Raw genomic sequence first — 18,027 nt, 5'->3', positions numbered from 1 at the left:
CTTTGAGCAGTGTTTGACACCTGGATAGCACTCAATAGATATTAATTATTCTTATTGTTTGAGACATTTAAACTATAGTGCCAGTTTAGAGAAAGACTATTATTCTTTGGTGGTAGTGGTGATGGTGGTGGTGGTGGTGGTGTGTGCTCAGGTCAAGGTACACTCTGTATTAAATTTAACATAAATAAAAGGAATATGTGCTTTTTTAGCATCTTCTTTGAATAGCTTCCAAAGAAATCGTGCTGATTCTCTTTCTTAGGATCACCATTCTTTTTACCCAGTATTTATTTCTCTTACGTTTGTTACTCAAATATTTACTAACATTTAGGCCTAATATTATATTTACTTTTAGGGCCTCAGTAAGACTAATGGTAAGAAGTTTTTCTACGGTTTATGCAGGGCATCTTAAGAGCTTAAGTGAGTTATATCAGGACCTGACTGGTGATTTTTTAAATGGACATGAGTCCACTGGTGGCATATTAAAACAAAAATTGTGCTTTAATGGGATTTGTTCTATTACTGTATGGAGAACCCCTAAACTATGGCCATGTTAAATACAGAATGAACATTTTTCATATTAAAGTACTTCATGACTATTAACTTTGGACACTGATGATTAAACATTAAGTGAAGTATTGAAATTCTTTGGGTTTCATCAAGTCCTGATGTGGACTTCACAAAGATTAGACACTGGAGTAACACACATTCCGGGGATTCCTGTAACCTGTTCTTCTTTGACTATTAAATTTCAACAATAAGAAGGAATTACTCTCCCATCCTTTATGATATTAACCTACTTGGTTCTTACAACCCCTGCTATATTTTTTTCATAACTCATCCTTACCATAAGCCATTTATAATTTTTCTGAGAACTAAAGTCTAGTTCACAATTTTATGATTTGAAATATGAGATGCCACACTTTCCCATTTATGGTAACATAAGGATTTGCGCAAAGGGTTGTTAAAGGTGTACCCCTGGGAGGAGGAATTACTGAATTCATTTTTTACTGTTGTTCCCCATTTCAAAAGTTTAATTTAACCTGTGGGTATTTATACTAATCTAAATCCAAGAGCTAAGCATCATGTAACACTTAACAGAACAAAAATCTATACTGAACCCTTAAGCTGGAAAAACCATACCATACTTCCAAATATGAAACACTTTATTCATTTTGCCTCCAAATTCTACACTCCAGGATCCAACCAATTCAGAGTGAGCTGTCCGAAGATGTATGTTTTTCTTAAGGTTTTCCAGAAACTCATTCATCTTTGAGGGCTTAAAATAATAAGTACGAAATTCATAGAATGTTCCATCATATTGTCTTGGGCCCGTAGCAAAAGATGAGTGCACCTGAACAAAGATAAGGCAAATTTAAATATTTTGGGAAGGCAGGGTTTATAATACTGTTACAACCAAATCTGAATCTAGAAACAAGGGATACTCATTAGACTCATAATCCATATTTGTACCACTGTTGTCATCTGTCCTTAGACATTTGATTAGAGAGATGTCAATACAGACAACTACTCTTTTTTTTTTTTTTTTTTTTCAGACAACTACTCTTAAGTATGCTGAATATATAGCTACTGTTTCTTAGCAGGGATCTACTGTTAGCCACTTTTTCATGAATTTTATCGTAAGAAGGCACTGAAGTCTTAATAAAAGTCCTTTACTCAAGAACTACAATTAGGATTCTAATAAACTTGCAAATGTCTTACCCTATTTAGCCAATATTCTGTTTTCAGTCAACACTATATGTTATACTACTATATACTACTATAACTATACAGTTATGCAATTAAATAGCTATAAAATATGCAGGTGTTATGGAAGGTGAAATGGAAATGTCTTAGCAAAAAACCCTTTTTTAGGTTTTTCTTAAAAATAAAAAATGCTATTCAGGTCAAAGTATTTATCACATCTAATGAAGTAGATCCCTGGTAAGGACAGGAATGGACTCTGATGCTAAAGGAAGCTATAATCTATCCATGGGTTATATATGCATTATACTATACTATAACCACATTATACTATGGTGGTAGACTGTATGAATGCTATAAAGGAAAAATCAATGAGTTAGAATTGTCTGAATCACTATTAGGTTTAATTATAGATGCAATGTGAAGAAGGGCATTTAATCCATCCAATTATACCAGATTGACGAAAATATCTTTTAAGAACCACTAAGTTCTTTTTGCATTAGTCATATGCTATCTATATAAATTTTTCTTCTAAATTAGTCCTCTAAGTCTAAATGACCTTAGCTAGGACATGCAGAGATTATCTTTCGTATATGTATTTATGTGTATGCATACACATGCACATACATTATGATGGTATTTGCATTTACAAATCTTTCTTACTATAGGTTTGGCTATCATGTCCCAATTTTATAAAACTTATTAATAAGAATTATCTATTAAAAGTAGTGGTACACGAGTGCCTGGCTGGCTCAGTCAGTAGAACATGTGACTCTCAATCTTAGGATCATGAGTTCAAGTCCCACTTTGGGCATGGAGCCTACTTTATAAATAAATTAAGTAAATAAATGAAGTCAGTTTTGGTACAGAGTTATGGACTAATTTTGGGCTTTTTTGACTCCCTGATATACCAAATGAAACTAGTAGGCTTCTTTATCTGACATAATTTAGGTTAAAACACACAATTTTTAAATATATTTTGTGTATAAAGTCATAATTATATACTTGAGTTCATTCCATTCATGTCCCCTATGATTTCTGTTCCTATTGCCCAAGTATCTAAGCTTACTTGGAAAGCAAGTATTCCCACCAAAAACAATTGCAGATACTTCTATTTTTGCTGGACATGCTTGTGTCATTTTAATCAAATTTTAATGAAAGAATGTTATGCAAATAAACAACTGACTAGTGTTACAGTTTAAAAAGTAGAATAAATAAAATATATTAGAAAACGGAACCGTTGGGTATTTATAACAATTGCTTTTATGTTATTTTTCAGAGAATTTGTATTTGGAAACAAATTATGTGGTCAAAGGCACATAGTTTTATTATTTTTCAAATAAGAAACAATTAGAGGAAAAGCCCAGGGAAAGGTAACAGCAGTGAGGTAAGCGTGTGTGCTTGTGGGGAGGTGATTTTTGTCAAAGGGCAGAAACTACAATTATTTATGGGGTAGGATTCATAAGTGTTCCAGGCTCCCTTATCTTCAGGTTAGGGCTCATTTTCAGCAGCACTTACATTCAATTAAAAGAGAACACTTGGCTGACATCTAATAAAGTCACAGTCCAGAATAATAAAGTCACAGTCCAGAATAAAGTTGTAAGGAATAACTTTTGGCCCTGCCCCAGAAAAGTGTGGATCAGAAGGATAAAGACTATTGCTAATCTTGGGTGAATGGGCCATTACTGGTTCTTCTTCAGTCTTCACCAGAAAGTCAGTCTCTAGAGTAGGTTAATTCCCTTCCTATGTACCTTTCGAGAAAGAAGTACAAGCCTAAATATCCAAAGGAAAAAAACACTGTAGACTGACAGATAGGCGGGTTCCCAACAGTTAAGGCTGAATCACAAAAATCTGTTGTGCACGTTTCTCATTCAAGGGTAAATGAGGCTGTTACCGTATCTGCTCTGAGGTTCCTAACCCTGCCTGCCTCGGACACGACCCACAGGAAACAGTGGGAGGCTGGGCTGGACGCTCCACGACCCGCACCCTGGGCCTTCTCTTCCAGGTTCTCTGCAAAAAGCTCGCTGTGTGCACTTCGTTTAAACAAGGGAGGTCACTTCGGTCGCCAACTACTAGTTGACCTATTTCTCCTCTACCTTTCGTCGGGGGGGGGGGGGCGGGGAGGGCGGTGGCTTGTCAAACGGTAAATAGAAAAGGCTCGATCAGCAAGCACCGGGCACCGGCCTCAACGTGGCGACCGCAGGGGGCTGGGCGGCAAGAACGAAGCAGCGGGAGCTTCAAGGGTGTCCTCAGAGACGCCTGGCACGTAGGCCAGAAAAATCCCACTCGCGGCTGCTCGCGAAACGGCCTGGAGGCGATACTGACCAGCGGACCCTCCCTGAACTGCGCCTCCATGTTCCCGCGAGTCCCGTGACCCCACTTCCGGTTCTCAGACATGCACTAGAACAATTTGGGGCGGGAACCGACTGGGCCATTGCGCGACGCTCGTAAGTCTGGGAGCGCAGCCGGGAAGCGCTTGCGCGGGACCTCGAGCTCCTCGCTGACGTCCCTCCCCTCCCCCAAGGCACGGCGTGGGCACGTCTCCGCGGCCGGTACCTGAGGCGCGAGCGTCCGCGCAGCCAGAGCTCTAGTCAGGCCGCTTCGGAGGACGAGCATGGCGCGGCTGCGAGCGCTGGGAGGGCCAGCCAGCCAGTATTCTGTCTTCGGTTCCTCCTGGTAGGGCTAACCCGCCTGGAAAAGAGCAGCGACCGAGCTACTGGCCGACGCAGGCTGGGGCGGGACTCCTCGGCGGCAGCTCCGCCTCTGGTGCCGGGAGGCGCGGCGGCACCGCCCGGTTGGCTGGCGTCGTCCGTGGGCGTCACGTTCGGGCCCCTGCCCCCTCCGGCCCAACGTTTGTTTCCTCAGACGTTCTCACCCAAACGTCCGAGGGGCGTTAGGATTAGCTGAACGCGGAGAGCGTTCCTGTGCCACCTTTCTGAGCCCATCAGCTAGTCTCCACGCGCGGTTGCGCACAGTTCTTAAAGTTCGTGCGCAGAATGTGAGTTTGTCCTTTGGGAAGGAAGTATGATGCGTGCATATTATATGCTGTGCGTTGGAAATCGTGGAGGTTTTTGTCCTTGTTCATTTTTAGTCGGGGTGACTTAAACGTCAAGACCAGGGAGGCTTCACTTCTCCTCATCAAATGCATGGTGGTTCTCTAATTGCCACCGCAGCATGACCTTGTAAGGCTCTTAATGATTTGAAATTGCATTTTTCAGGAGCTCATTGGAATGGGGGTCCCGAACTAGGTATTCAAAAGCCAGTGGGGGGTGTCTGGGTGGCTCAGTTGGCTAAACGTTGGGCTCTGGCTCAGGTCATGATCTTGCAGTTGGTGACTTCGATTCCCACGTTGGGCTCTGTGCTGACAGCTCATAGCCTGGAGCCTGCTTGGGATTGTGCGTCTCCTTCTCTCTTTGCCCCTCACCCGCTCAAGCTCTTTCTCTCTCAATCTCAAAAATAAACATTAAAAAAGATTTTTTTTAAGTCAAAGTTAAACATACATAGTTTCAAGTCAAATAAGTCTTAAAAAGCGAACCAGACCTTGGGTCTTTTCCTCCCTATCCCTGATTATTGGTCCCCAGAATAACTATTCTCAGCATTTTCCAGTTGTTTTTTCTAATGCTTTATTCTCTTTTTCTAAATTACAGGCTTTTTCTAGTGTGTCTTGATATTTTCAGTAGTGTCTGTTGCTTGGAAAAAGAGGATTTAGGTCTCTTATATACTATTCCTTCAAAATAACCTTCCCTTCCCTAACAGTTACCCAATAGTTACCTTGTTGCACACATTGAAATAATACTGCTTATACTATCAAGAATAGAGAATTATTGGAGCGCCTGGGTGGCTCAGTCGGTTGGGTGTCCGACTTTGGCTCAGGTCATGATCTCACAGTTTGTGAGTTTGAGCCCCGCATCAGGCTCTGTGCCACCAGCTCCGAGCCTGGAGCCTGCTTCGGATTCTGTCTCCCCCTCTCTCTGCCCCTCCCCTGTTCATGCTCAGTCTCTCTCTATCTCTTAATAATGAATAAACGTTAAAAAAAAATTTAAAAAAAGAATAGAGAATTATTACAGGGATATCACCTGTGGTTGTATTGGTTGTGCCTTCTTCAAGGACTTGAATTATCTGTTCAGAGGAGAGAGACTTTTTAAAATACAATTCCAGAGGGGATAAGTGTTTCTGTATGATGGGCATTAGTTTTTAACCAAGTAAGACAAAACAAAGCATCATCTGTGCCTGGACTGGATCTTTACATTTAAATATATTTTCTTAGACTCTGTTCCCCATGGATTAACAATTCGTTCACGCATACAGCCCATATTTATTAAATTCTTTCTTTTTTTTTTTCACTATATGAAGTTTATTGTCAAATTGGTTTCCATACAACACCCAGTGCTCATCCCAAAAGGTGCCCTCCTCAATACCCATCACCCACCCTGTGTTTTTTTAGTTATTGTAATGGGTCTTCCTGAATTATTTCAAGTTTTCTTTTGTTTTCTTTCATTTGTTTTCGTCTTGGCACTAGTGTTTTTCCTAAAGTATTTTTGTATTTGTAATTCTTGGCTATCAGCTCATATTTTGCAGTGAGACTACTTTTTTTAATGTTTATTTAGAGGGGGAGAGAGGGAGGGAGAGAGAGAGGGAGAGAGAAAGAAAGTGCAAGCAGGGGAGGGGCAGAGAGACAAGGAGACAGAATCCCAAGCAAGCTCCATGCTTGATCTCACCAACTGTGGGATCATGACCTGAACCGAAATTGAGAGGCAGACGCTTAACCCACTGAGCCACCCAGGTGCCCCAAAAACATTTTTTTTGAAAGCTCTTTGAGCATGAGTGGAGTTTGTCAAATAGCGGGCTTCACTGTAGGGTTTTCTATTATTTCATTGAGGGGAAAAACCCCCATTTGTTACTATCTGTAAATCATTTCTCTTAAATCTAGTCAGTTACCCCTGTGAGGAAACTTGCAGATTCCCATCTGTGAGTTACAAGCCTTACTGCCAGTTTTCTGTGACTGAGAAGGGAGGGAGGCTGGATATCTTAGTATTTGATAGGCAGTCATTCACTTAATTTGTTTATGACTGGTTCTAACCTTGTCAACTGTATCTGGTACTTCTGAATGTGGTTTACGTTTTCAAGAATATATTAAATAGGACAGGCTGAGCTGCTGTAACAAATAGATACCAAATGTATAATGCCTCAGACACAACAATATTTTACTTCTTGTTCCTTAAGAATCTAAAGTGGGTTTTCCTGGTTGGCAGGCAGCTCTTCTGTATATGGTAAATCAAGGAGCCAGACTTCTACACAGTGGTTTTGCCATACGTAGAAACTCTATCATCAGCTGCATCTAGCCAGTGAACTTCCGAAATGAAAATACTGAACAGATAGTAAAGAGTGATTCATGGTTATAACTTAGGGAAAACATTGGTAAGTGCTGCAAGGTGCCCAAGACAATTTCCTATTCACTCACAGGTTTTAATCATCCTCAAAACCCAGTGAGTTAAACTATATCTCCAAGTGAAGAAGGTAAAGTTCTAAGAGAGAAATAATTTTCTGAGGTTCACTGCTGCTAAGTGGCACATCCAAGATTTAAAGCCAGATTGTAAAACCAGTTCATTTTACCATTTATTTTTAAAATATGTGTGGTAGAAAATAGTGTCCAAGCAGCATTTAAGATGAAATGTTTTTCTGTGACATTTTGTTTAGAAACAAATCTCTGAACTGCCTAGAAGATACATAAAGTATGTTGAAAATTATTGTTGTATATCCTAAACTTCTGACAGGTAGTCCAAAGCTAGATAAATCTGGAATTTTATGATAGGCTAACGTGATAGCAGCTGAATAGTTATTTTAGACTGGGTGGAGTAAGGTTGCCTGTCGAAGGAGGTAACATGAAACACATATCATACATACAAAAGTAGATGTAAAGTGTCAGTACACTTTAGAGAATAATAAATTGAATGCCTGTTACCTGCCACCACGCTTAAGAAATCAAATATGGTCAGCAATTTAGAAGCCCAATACGTGTTCCTTTCTGGTCACATTCTCCTCCCTGTAACACCTTCCCCAACCTCCTTGCCTCAAGCAGCCAAAACCCAGAATTTTGTGTTAAATATTGCATTCACTTTCTGTGATTTTCAGCTACATTTGTGTATAACTCTAAACAATATATTGCATTGGTTTGCCTGTTTTACAACTTTATAATGAAATTAGGCTGTTTTTGTCATTCTGTCAGTTGACATAAGATTTTTGAAAATTATGTATTTTGATGCAGTCACAGTAATTAATACATTTCTCTAATATATGCTCTTCCCTTGTATGGACATATATTTGTCCATTTGATATTATGAACAAAGATGTTTTGAATTTTTTATATACATAGATAGCTCTAACTAGATAGTTCCTGTTTCCATATGAAAATTTTCTCTAGGCCAGGGATTCTTAACCCTCTTTATGCCATAGAACCTTTTGGAAATCTTGTAGGCCTATGGAACTGTAGTGTCTGAGGGCAGGTCACTCTAAGATGGGCCACGTTATCATGAAGATTATTTTGAGCTGAAGCCAATCAAGACCCTGCAGGCTCAAGAGAAACTTTGACCCCTCTCTTAAGTACACTGAAAAATCTAAACTGGGGATCTTTGCCAGAATAAGGGTTATTACTGAGATAAATTTTATCTGAGTGACCCATTTGTATGGCAGAACAAGTATCTAATTACCAAATATCTGTGGTTCTTCTAATTACCCTATGAATTATATTCTTTCCTCTGCACTTCTCCTTAGTTCAGGATGATATACATACCTCATTTTGCCTGTCTTTGCAATTTATGTCTATTTGGATTCCTCATGATGAAATTTTGGGGTGATGGAGGGCGGTTTGTGGGGTCCAGAGCCCACAGCCAAGAAAGAATTCTTGAAGACATCTTTGGTGCAAAAAGGTGATTTTATTATTAAAGCATGGGGACAGGACCCATGGGCAGGAAGAGCTGCACTGCTAGTGTGTACAGTGACTGCTTTATGGAGTCGGGGGAGGTAAAGTCAAGAGGGAGTTTCCAAAGAGACTATCAGACTTACTGGAGGCCTAGCTATTGTCAAACTAAGGTTGTTTTTCCCAAAGCAAAGGGAGTTTCTACTGGCCATTGATGGGATTGCCTTTTTCTGGTAAACTTGTGGAGATTCTTATCAATTAAACCATTTTTTTTGTCTTTTCCAGTTTTGGGGTATCCTGGAGTGTCCAAGGAATATCACACATTGTCCCACCTTGGGTGTGGGGCGGGTGGGGGGGAGGGGGAGGCGGTGGCGAGTGCTATTAGCCTGCACTTTGCCCTCAGCTTGCCCCACGCTCCCTCATCACTCATACATATGCTTAAATTTGATTTTCTCCTGTTAATCTGTCTCATATTAATTTAATTCTTAGTCCAGCTTAGAAGAACCCTTGAAGGGTTCTTGCTCCCTGATACAATTATAATGTTTTACATACTTAGCAAATACATAGGTTTACAGAGAAAACAGATTGAGCCAGAATGATCAAAATATGAAAGCAAATTCTTTTTTTTTTTCAAGTTTATTTATTTAAGTAGTCTCTACACCCAGCATGGGGCCCAAACTCACAACCCTGAAATCAAGAGTTGCATGCTCTTCCAACTGAACCAGTCAGGTGCCCCTGAAAGTAAATTCTTGATAAAGAATTTCTTTATCTCTAAAGAATTTCTTTATCTCTGAAGAATTTCTTTAAAGATTTTCTTTAAAAAAATTATTTTGAGAGAGAGAGAGTGCACCTGCACAAAAAGTGCAGAGAGAGAGAGAGAGAGAGAGAGAGAGAGAGGGAGAGAGAGAGAATCTTAAGCAGGCTTCATACTCAGTGCAGAGCCTGATGTGGAGGCTTGATCTCATGAACTGTGAGATCATGACCTGAGGTGAAATCAAGAGTCAGATACTTAACTGACTAAGCTACCCAGGTGCCCTGACATACTTCTTTATTAAGGTAACAGGATCTATTGTCAGATTTAAAGACTATCATAATTTAAGTAGTGATAAGCATAAAAATTTTTTTGTATTTTTACAACACCTCTAAATGGAATTTGACAATATCTATGATATTTATTGGTCACAAAGTCACAGGTCCCATTAATAATACTGTGATTTGTTGCCTACATTCATACATAAAGGAAATGCTTATTTTCAGTTAGAAGTTGGTGACAATTGTTAAAAAACAAAATTTAGGGGCACCTGGGTGGCTTAGTTGAGCATCTGACTCTTGATTTGGGCTCAGGTCATGATCTCATAGTTCCTGAGATTGAGTCCTGCTATTGGGCTCTGCTCTGACAGTGCAGAGCCTACTTGGGATTCTCTCTCTCTCTCTCTCTCTCTCTCTCTGCCCCTTCCTGCCTGTGCTCTCTCTCTCTCTCTCTCAAAATAAATACATAAACATTTAAAAAAAAACACAAAATTCAAGAGAGTAAATTTTGAAGATCCAATTGCCTTTATTAAACAATTAATGAATTGGGCAACATCTCACTCCAGCAAGTAGATATTCTGAGGATTTGTACAAAATGGAAATTGCTGATAGGAAGGAGGGCAGGGCAAGAAAGTTATAACCAAAGGAAAAGAAAGGATTGTTTAAAGCATGACCATTTTCCCTGGTTGGGGTGGGGGAAGAACAGGGGTTTTTATCATGCAGATTATCTCATCTTCCTTTAGGGGATGGAAGGGCCATGTGACAGACTCAGTGGCACTTATTAGAAAATTCCTGACTGGGGTGCCTGGGTGGCTCAGTCAGTTGTTAAGCATCAGACTCTTGGTTTCAGCTCAGGACTTAATCTCATGGTTCCTGAGTTCCACTCTGAGCTGGCAGCATGGAGCCTGTATAGGATTCTTAATCTCTCCCTCTCCCTCTGCCTCTCTCCCACTCATACTGTCTCTGTCTCTCTCAAAATAAATAAATAAGCTTTAAAAAACAAAAGAAAAAAAATTCCTGACTTACAAGTTAAGATTACATTTCGGGTGAAGGTTGATTCTGCAGTTAGATTAGGTATTAACCCCTGGTTTAGTGACTTGGTGCCTTAACCTAAGTGATGCCATTTTGAGATCTGTTTTTCTTTTTTTTAACACAATAAAAATGTAATTTTTTTCGCACCCAAGTTACCAGAACCTCTGCATTCTTCCATAGACACCTGTGTACCAGAGGTTAGGAACCACTGCATTAGAGTATATATGAAGGAATGGAATTGTTAGGTTATAAGATATGTACATATTCATCTTTACTAAAGAGTGCCAAATTGTCTTATAAATTTGTACCTTTAATTGTAGTGTATGGGTTTTTTCTGACCAATTTTTTATACTGTCCATTTGGTCTGATGAGTATGAAGATGCATTTTACACCTTACATAACACATGGTGTTCCTGTGTGGTTTTGTCCAAAGGTCCAGATCTGCAGAAGGAAGCAGGAGATCCAGCAGGAGAGCTGGATCCAGTGTAAGCTTTAGATGCTTGTATTTTGGTGACATATGTGGCTAAGTACCTGAGTGCTGTATTCCACGGCCACTAGATGGTGGTATAGACTACTTTTCCTTCATTAAAGTTTGAAATAGTATGTGCTATTTTTGTTGTCACCTTTGAGTTCCTGTAATTTAAGCTATAGTTATTTAGTGTGGAGATACCTTACAGCCGTTTTTGTGTGTGCATGATACAGGATTATGTATTGGAGGGAAAAAATATAGTAAAGGATATTAAGGAACAAAAATTCAAGTTTATAGTTTGAAGATGTGAAGATGTAATTGGCTTTATTCAACAATTCATGAATTGGGCAGCATCTCTTCAAGTAAATAGGTGGTTGGAAGTGGTGTACAAAATAGTATCATTTTATAGGCAGAAAATGGGTGGGGCAAGGATGTTATTAGCAGAAGAAAAGAAAGGATTGTTTCAGGCCAGGTCATCTTTTGGAGGGAGAGGAATGGCAGGGATCTTATGCAGATTACCTTAATATTGCTGATCAGGAAATTTCAGATTGACTGTTTAAGATCACATTTCTGGGAAAGGTTAAAACTGCAATGAAGTCTTGGTTTGGTGTTATGGGTGCAGATAACTCCATTTTGGGTCTGTTGTTTCTTTTCCAACAAGGCAAATTACTACCAATGTTTATGTGTTTCTTTTATTATTATTTATAAAAGTAAATTAGAAGTAAAAAATAACTTCGATTTTCATTCAGTGTTTCTTAAAAGTTTTATACTCATATCAGTGAATATTTGTTAAGCACCTGTTGTGTGTTGAGCATTGAATTTAATGCTATGGAGAAGGAAAATGTCAGACTGGATGCTTTTTCAGCTTGTCAGCATGTCTCGATATTTCTGTGTCAGCCTCTTTGCTACTAGCCTAGTAACTGGAAAGATTTGTGAGCAACTCAGTATTAAATGTGGTATGAATTTCTTCAAAGTTGTTTCTATTTAATTTTTTTTATTACTAAAACATATGAATGTATGAGTTTAATATATATTATTATATCCCTGTTTAGATATCTTATGTTAATTGGCTTTCTTTAAGTTTTAAGTTTAACTTCTCATTAATAAATGTAATGATTTCTTAAAATAGGTTTTACAAGTCCATTGCTTTGAGTAATCCTTGTGCCTCCCACCTGGAGTGGGGAGAGTGTTATGGGAGAAGTAGTTCTGGAACTTTTGCTACTTAAATATGCTGGCTTTTTGCTTTGCATAAATTGAGACACTTTCTAGCTTAAAACATTTGTGCACTTAGTTTGTGACATATATTTTTGTGTGTGAAGTTCCTCTTTCATTGAAGACCCATTATCCAGTGCTCTCTAGTGTATTTCTTTTCACTTACACAAGTTGTCATAGATACCTACTAGCTGAGTAATCAATTTACTTTTTAATTTGTTTTAGTTTTACTTAACTGTAATTGTTTCTGCAGCATCTTTATAATTCGTTTCATTTATATGTGAGAAACAATTTACATTTCTCTGATTTCTTCTGAATTCAGCATCTTTTCATAATTTTGTAGGCCATATCATTTTCATTTTTGAGGTCTCACTTTATTACTGTCATCCAGTTTTCTGTTGTATTGGCCATCTTTATCTTACTGATATGGAGTCTTGCTGAAAAAGCCTGAAAAAGAAGAGCAAGTTGATGTCAAAATTGCCTGAGATAACAGGTGACCTTCGGTGCTGGCTTCTTGCAGAATCCAGAGAGACAGACCTGCTCAGTGGGATGGACAGCAAAGGCTCTTACCAGATGAAGGGCTGGAAACTCACACAGCAGCAGTTTGTGGCCCTTCTGTGGAAGAGGCTGCTGACTACCAGAGGGAGTCGGAGCCGGAAGGGATTCTTTGCTCAGGGGACTCTGGCTTCATGGATGGGCTGCTGGCTCCCTGACCAGAGGAAGCAGGAGAAGGTCATGGTTAAGAGAGGATGCTGGGGCCAGACTCTCTGTATTTCAATACCAGTTCTGCTTCTTGCCGCTCCTGTGTCTGCGGGCAAGTTACTTTGCTGTGCCTCCATCTTGTCATCTTTAGAATGAAGACAATGTACCTACAACACAGGGTTGTTCTAAGCATTAAAATGAATAACTGCTTGGATGACATGATACTGTATGTGGAAAACCCAAAAGACTCCACTAAAAAACTGCTAGAACTGATCCATGAATTCAGCAAAGACGCAGGATATAAAATCAATGTACAGAAATTGGTTGCGTTTTTATACACTAGTAATGAAGCAGCAGAAAGAGAAATCAAGGAATTGATCCCATTTACGATTGCATCAAAACGCATAAAATACCTAGGAATAAACCGAACCAAAGAGGTGAAAAATCTATACACTGAAAACTATAGAAAGCTTATAAAAGAAATGAAAGAAGACACACACAAAAATGGAAAAAACATTCCATGCTCATGGATTGGAAGAACAAATATTGTTAAAATGTCAATACTACCCAAAGCAATCTACATATTCAATGCTAACCCTATCAAAATAACACCAGCATTCTTCACAGGGATAGAACAAACAATCCTAAAATTTGTATGGAACCAGAAAAGACCCTGAATAGCCAAAGCAATCCTGAAAAAGAAAACCAAAGCTGGAGACATCACAATTCTGGACTTCATGCTGTATTACAAAGCTGTAATCCTCAAGACAATATGGTACTTTCAGAAAAACAGACACACAGATCAATGGAACACAATAGAGAACCCAGAAATGGATGCACAAATGTATGGACAACTAATCTTTGACAAAGCTGGAAATAATATCTAATGGGAAAAAGTCTCTTCAGCAAATGGTGTTGGGAAAACTGGACAGCAGAAGAAAGAACCTGGACCACTTTCTTCCACCATACAAAAACAAAACAAAACAAAACAAAACAAAACAAAACAAAACAAAACCTCAAAATGGATGAAAGACCTAAACATAAGACAGGAAGCCATCAAAATCCTAGAGGAGAAAACAGGCAACAACGCCTTTGACTTTGGCCACAGCAACTTCTTACTTGACATGTCTCCAGAGGCAAGGAAACAAAAGCAAAAATTAACTAGTTTCTTCACAGAAAAAGGAAGTAAAACTAGATAAAAAGCTTCTGCACAGAAAAAGGAAACAATCAGCAAAACTAAAAGGCAATTGATGGAATGAGAAGATATTTACAAATGACATATCAAATAAAAAGTTAGTATCAAAATCTATAAAGAACTTACCAAACTCAATGCCCCAAACACAAATAATCCAGTGAAATGGGCAAAAGACATAGACACTTTTCCAAAGAAGACATCCAGATGGCTAAGAGACACATGAAAAGATGCTCAACATCACTTATCATCAGGGAAATACAAATCAAAACCACAATGAGATACCACCTCATACCTGTCAGAATGGCTAACATTAGCAACTCAGGCAACAACAAATGTTAGCGAGGATGCAGAAAAAGACGATCTCTTTTGCGCTGCTGGTGGGAATGCAAACTGGTGCAGCCACTCTGGAAAACAGTATGGAGGTTCCTTGAAAAATTACAACCCAGCAATTGCACTACAAGGTATTTATCCAAAGGATACAGGGGTGCTGTTTCAAAGGAGCACATGCATCCAATATTTATAGCAGCACTGTTGACAATAACCAAAGTATGAAAAGAGCCCAAATGTCCATCGACTGATGACATCAGTCATATCGGCTGGATAACATTAGTCCATATCGACTGGATAAAGAAGATGTGGTATATGTATCTATACACATTATATATTACTTGGCGATCAAAAAGAATGAAATCTTGCCATTTGCAACAATGTGGATGGAACTAGAGTATATTATGCTAAGCAAAGTAAGTCAGTCAGAGAAAGACAAATATATGACTTCACTCATGTGGAATTTAAGATACAAAGCAGATGAACATAAGGGAAGGGAAGCAAAAATAATATAAAAACAGGGAGATAAACCATAAGAGACTCCTAAATACAGAGAACAAACTGAGGGTTGCTGGTGGGGTGTTGGGTGGGCGTATGGGCTAAATGGGCAAGGGACAGTAAGGAAGACCCTGGTTGGGATGAGCACTGGGTGTTATATATAAGTGATGAATCACTAAATTCTATTCCTGAAATCATTATTACACTATATGTTAACTAACTTGGATTTAAATTAAAAAAAATAAAAAAGGAGTAACTGCTTAGAATGGGGCCTGACATTGAGTAGTGCTGTGTGTGTGTGTGTGTGTGTGTGTGTGTGTGTGTGTGTGTCTGGGAAAATTCAGTTTTCATAACTTGAGAAATGATACGTCCAGATGTACCTGATATATAAACTTATTGGAAACATGATTTTTCTCTAAATTTATTTTTAATTACAAATTGACAAAAAGGTAGCCACAGAGGAAAGAAAAAAAATGGCAAACAGATTGAGAAGATTCACTACACTATTGCCTGCATGTGAGTGTTGGCATGCTAAGTTGCTTGCTCAGAAGGGATGAAATTATCCCACTCTATAAAACCAAGAAGTATAAAATCAAGAAGTATGAAACCAAGAGATTCTTCCCTATAGACTATGTGGATAATGCAGAAGAGTATGAGTTTGGAGATACAGACCTGAATTTGAATTCTGGTTCTGCTACTTATTGGCTGTATGACCTTGAGCACATTACTTAGTCTCTCTGAATTCAACTACCTTGTTCGTTGATTGGTGATGATGATACTACTACTTAGGGCTGTAACAATAATTAGATCATTGTCATATATTTTCCCATAAAGAAGGATTTAGGTCTTGATGCATTTTGAGGCCATTATATGGTGACAGTGGCTGCTCTTTCCCTTTCAGAGTGGGATCTTACTGGGTCATTTAGTCTTGGTCCGCAGATTACAAGTGAGCACATGAGGCCACAGTGGGAAGTGAGTTCACATGGTACACTAATAGTAGAGACAGAACCAGGTTTCAGGTCTTCGGACTCCTGGTCCAGGGCTTTTCTCTCAGCCTTTCTCAGAGCTGAGCTGGGCTCCTGGCCCAGTGTGGTCTTTGGTCTTCAGAGGGCAGAGGACAGGACCCTATGTTCTGAGTCACCCTGACATATGACTACTGTTTACTCTGAAGTTTTTAGCTTGGGGCTTCTGCCAGGTGGCCATAGCCTCTGGCCTTGTGCTGCCAGCTTCCAGAAATGCCTGGAGGGAAGAGGTTTAGTTCTCAGGATCTGCTGCTTCCAACCTGCCATGAGTGCCTTGGTAGAGCTCTGCAATGGGCCCTGTACTGCTCATTTGCATGCTGGCTGGTTTGGGAGGCTAGCTGGACTCTTAGGGGCTTGCCCTGTGCCCTTCTTTCTAACACTTGCCCTTGTTTTGCAATTTCCTTTCCCCTCTACCCCCTGGTTATAGATTGTTCCGCCAGCTGTGTTTGTCTGCATTGCCCTGGTGTTCAGCTTGATCGTGCCACCCTTTGGCAAGTACCCCAGCCTGGAGCTTCAGCCCTGGATGTACAACGCACAGTACACATTTGTCAGGTATGTGCTTGCCTTCTGCGCCCAGGGACAGAAGAGAGCCCAGACAGACCCAGGTGTTTACTGTGCTGAGGGCCAAGGGGAGGTGGACTCAAGAATGTGGATTTTATCAGGTGTCCCAAAGCCCCTGCACAAACTAATATTGGATGCAAAGAACAGCAGCGAATTCAACCTGAAATAATAGCCCTCTGTTGTCATATTTGAACTTTTCTCCTCTTTATACTACTGTTGCTAGCAACAGTTATATGTATTTTAATAAAATAATCTGCCCTTCTAAAATCTATGATTAAGTTATAAATGTATTTGGAAGTTTATAGGTAGGTTAAATTTGTAGTTGATTCAAAGTATCTATATACACTGTCAAAGCTTTGTATCTCTAGAAAGTTAATTCTTTGTTTTATCCACAACAGAATTCTTGTATTTTTAAACTGTTAAGTTGTAGATACTAGCTAGTATTTTTTCTTTAGACAAAAATACCCCTTACTTATAACAAATAATCCAGTACTTCAAACAGAAGGATAAAGGAATTTCTTAATCTAGTTAGGTAGAAATTTTCTTTATTCCTATAGGATTTATAGATCTTTAGATGGGTGAGAATATGTCAATGATATAAAAACAAGAGAAGCTTAAAAAAAAAAGGTATATATATTAAAAAAAAAAAAGGTATCGTAGGTGCTCCTGGGTGCTTCAGTTGGTTAAGCTTCGGACTGTTGATTTTAGCTCAGGTCATGATCCCACAGTGGTGAGATTGAGCCCCACATCTGGCTCTGTGCTGGGAGTGGAGCCTGCTTAAAATTCTCTGTCTTCCTCTCCCACTGCCCCTCCCCCTTGTTGAAAAAATAAGTTATACTATATATATACACACATATGGTATAGTATATATATAGATATGCTTAAAAGCATATAGTGTATACACATATAGTGTAGTATATGTACATTGTGCTAGTTTATATGTGTGTGTGTATATGTATATATAGTATATATGGTATAGTATGTGTGTGTGTGTATATGTGTATGTATGTGTGATAGCTCAGGTTTACTTTATTTTTTCTTTTCTAGGCTCACCTTGTATTGCTCATGGCTGTAGAGCATGAGTTTATTTTGTGTTTATAATCTGTGCCCATTATTGTTTATACTTTTTACTTGTCCATGCAAATATTCAGCCAGTAAAATCTCCCTGACCTTTGTAGAAAATCCTGGTCGTCAATGCCTAATGAATAATTGTGAACGTACTTTTGAAATACTAATCCCTAATAACTTTGTGAGAGTACTTTTGTTTTTTTGTTTTGTTTTTTTTTTTGTTTTTTGTTTTTTTTAAATTTTTACTAATTTATTTATTTATTTATTTTTTTCAATATATGAAATTTATTGTCAA

General features: G+C 38.9%; 2 protein-coding genes across 6 annotated transcripts in view; one reads left to right on the top strand and one right to left on the bottom strand.

Moving 5' to 3' along the window:
• LOC125926374 (protein NipSnap homolog 3A) overlaps positions 1–4,459 on the bottom strand; it is a 30,198-nt gene extending 25,739 nt beyond the window's left edge. For all 3 annotated transcript variants that reach the window (XR_007459089.1, XR_007459088.1, XM_049635754.1), the window contains exons 1-2: positions 4,258–4,459; positions 1,141–1,351 (exon numbers count right to left, since the gene is read on the bottom strand). Coding sequence is in view for 1 of the 3 variants with exons in the window: in XM_049635754.1 (XP_049491711.1) it covers positions 1,141–1,351; positions 4,258–4,317 (271 nt within the window). In the remaining 2 variants the exon portion in view is untranslated. The remainder of the gene's footprint in view (positions 1–1,140; positions 1,352–4,257) is intronic.
• A 49-nt stretch (positions 4,460–4,508) lies between these two features.
• The window catches only part of LOC125926342 (olfactory receptor 13C9), a 229,643-nt gene continuing 216,124 nt past the window's right edge, over positions 4,509–18,027 (top strand). For all 3 annotated transcript variants that reach the window (XR_007459087.1, XR_007459086.1, XM_049635685.1), the window contains exon 1: positions 4,509–4,699. The gene's annotated coding sequence lies outside the window, so the exon portion shown is untranslated. The remainder of the gene's footprint in view (positions 4,700–18,027) is intronic.

Source organism: Panthera uncia, chromosome D4 (assembly GCF_023721935.1).
Source record: "Panthera uncia isolate 11264 chromosome D4, Puncia_PCG_1.0, whole genome shotgun sequence".
NCBI lineage: Eukaryota > Metazoa > Chordata > Mammalia > Carnivora > Felidae > Panthera > Panthera uncia.
Note: the sequence above shows the minus strand (reverse complement) of the source record. Positions and strands in the feature narration are given on the sequence as shown.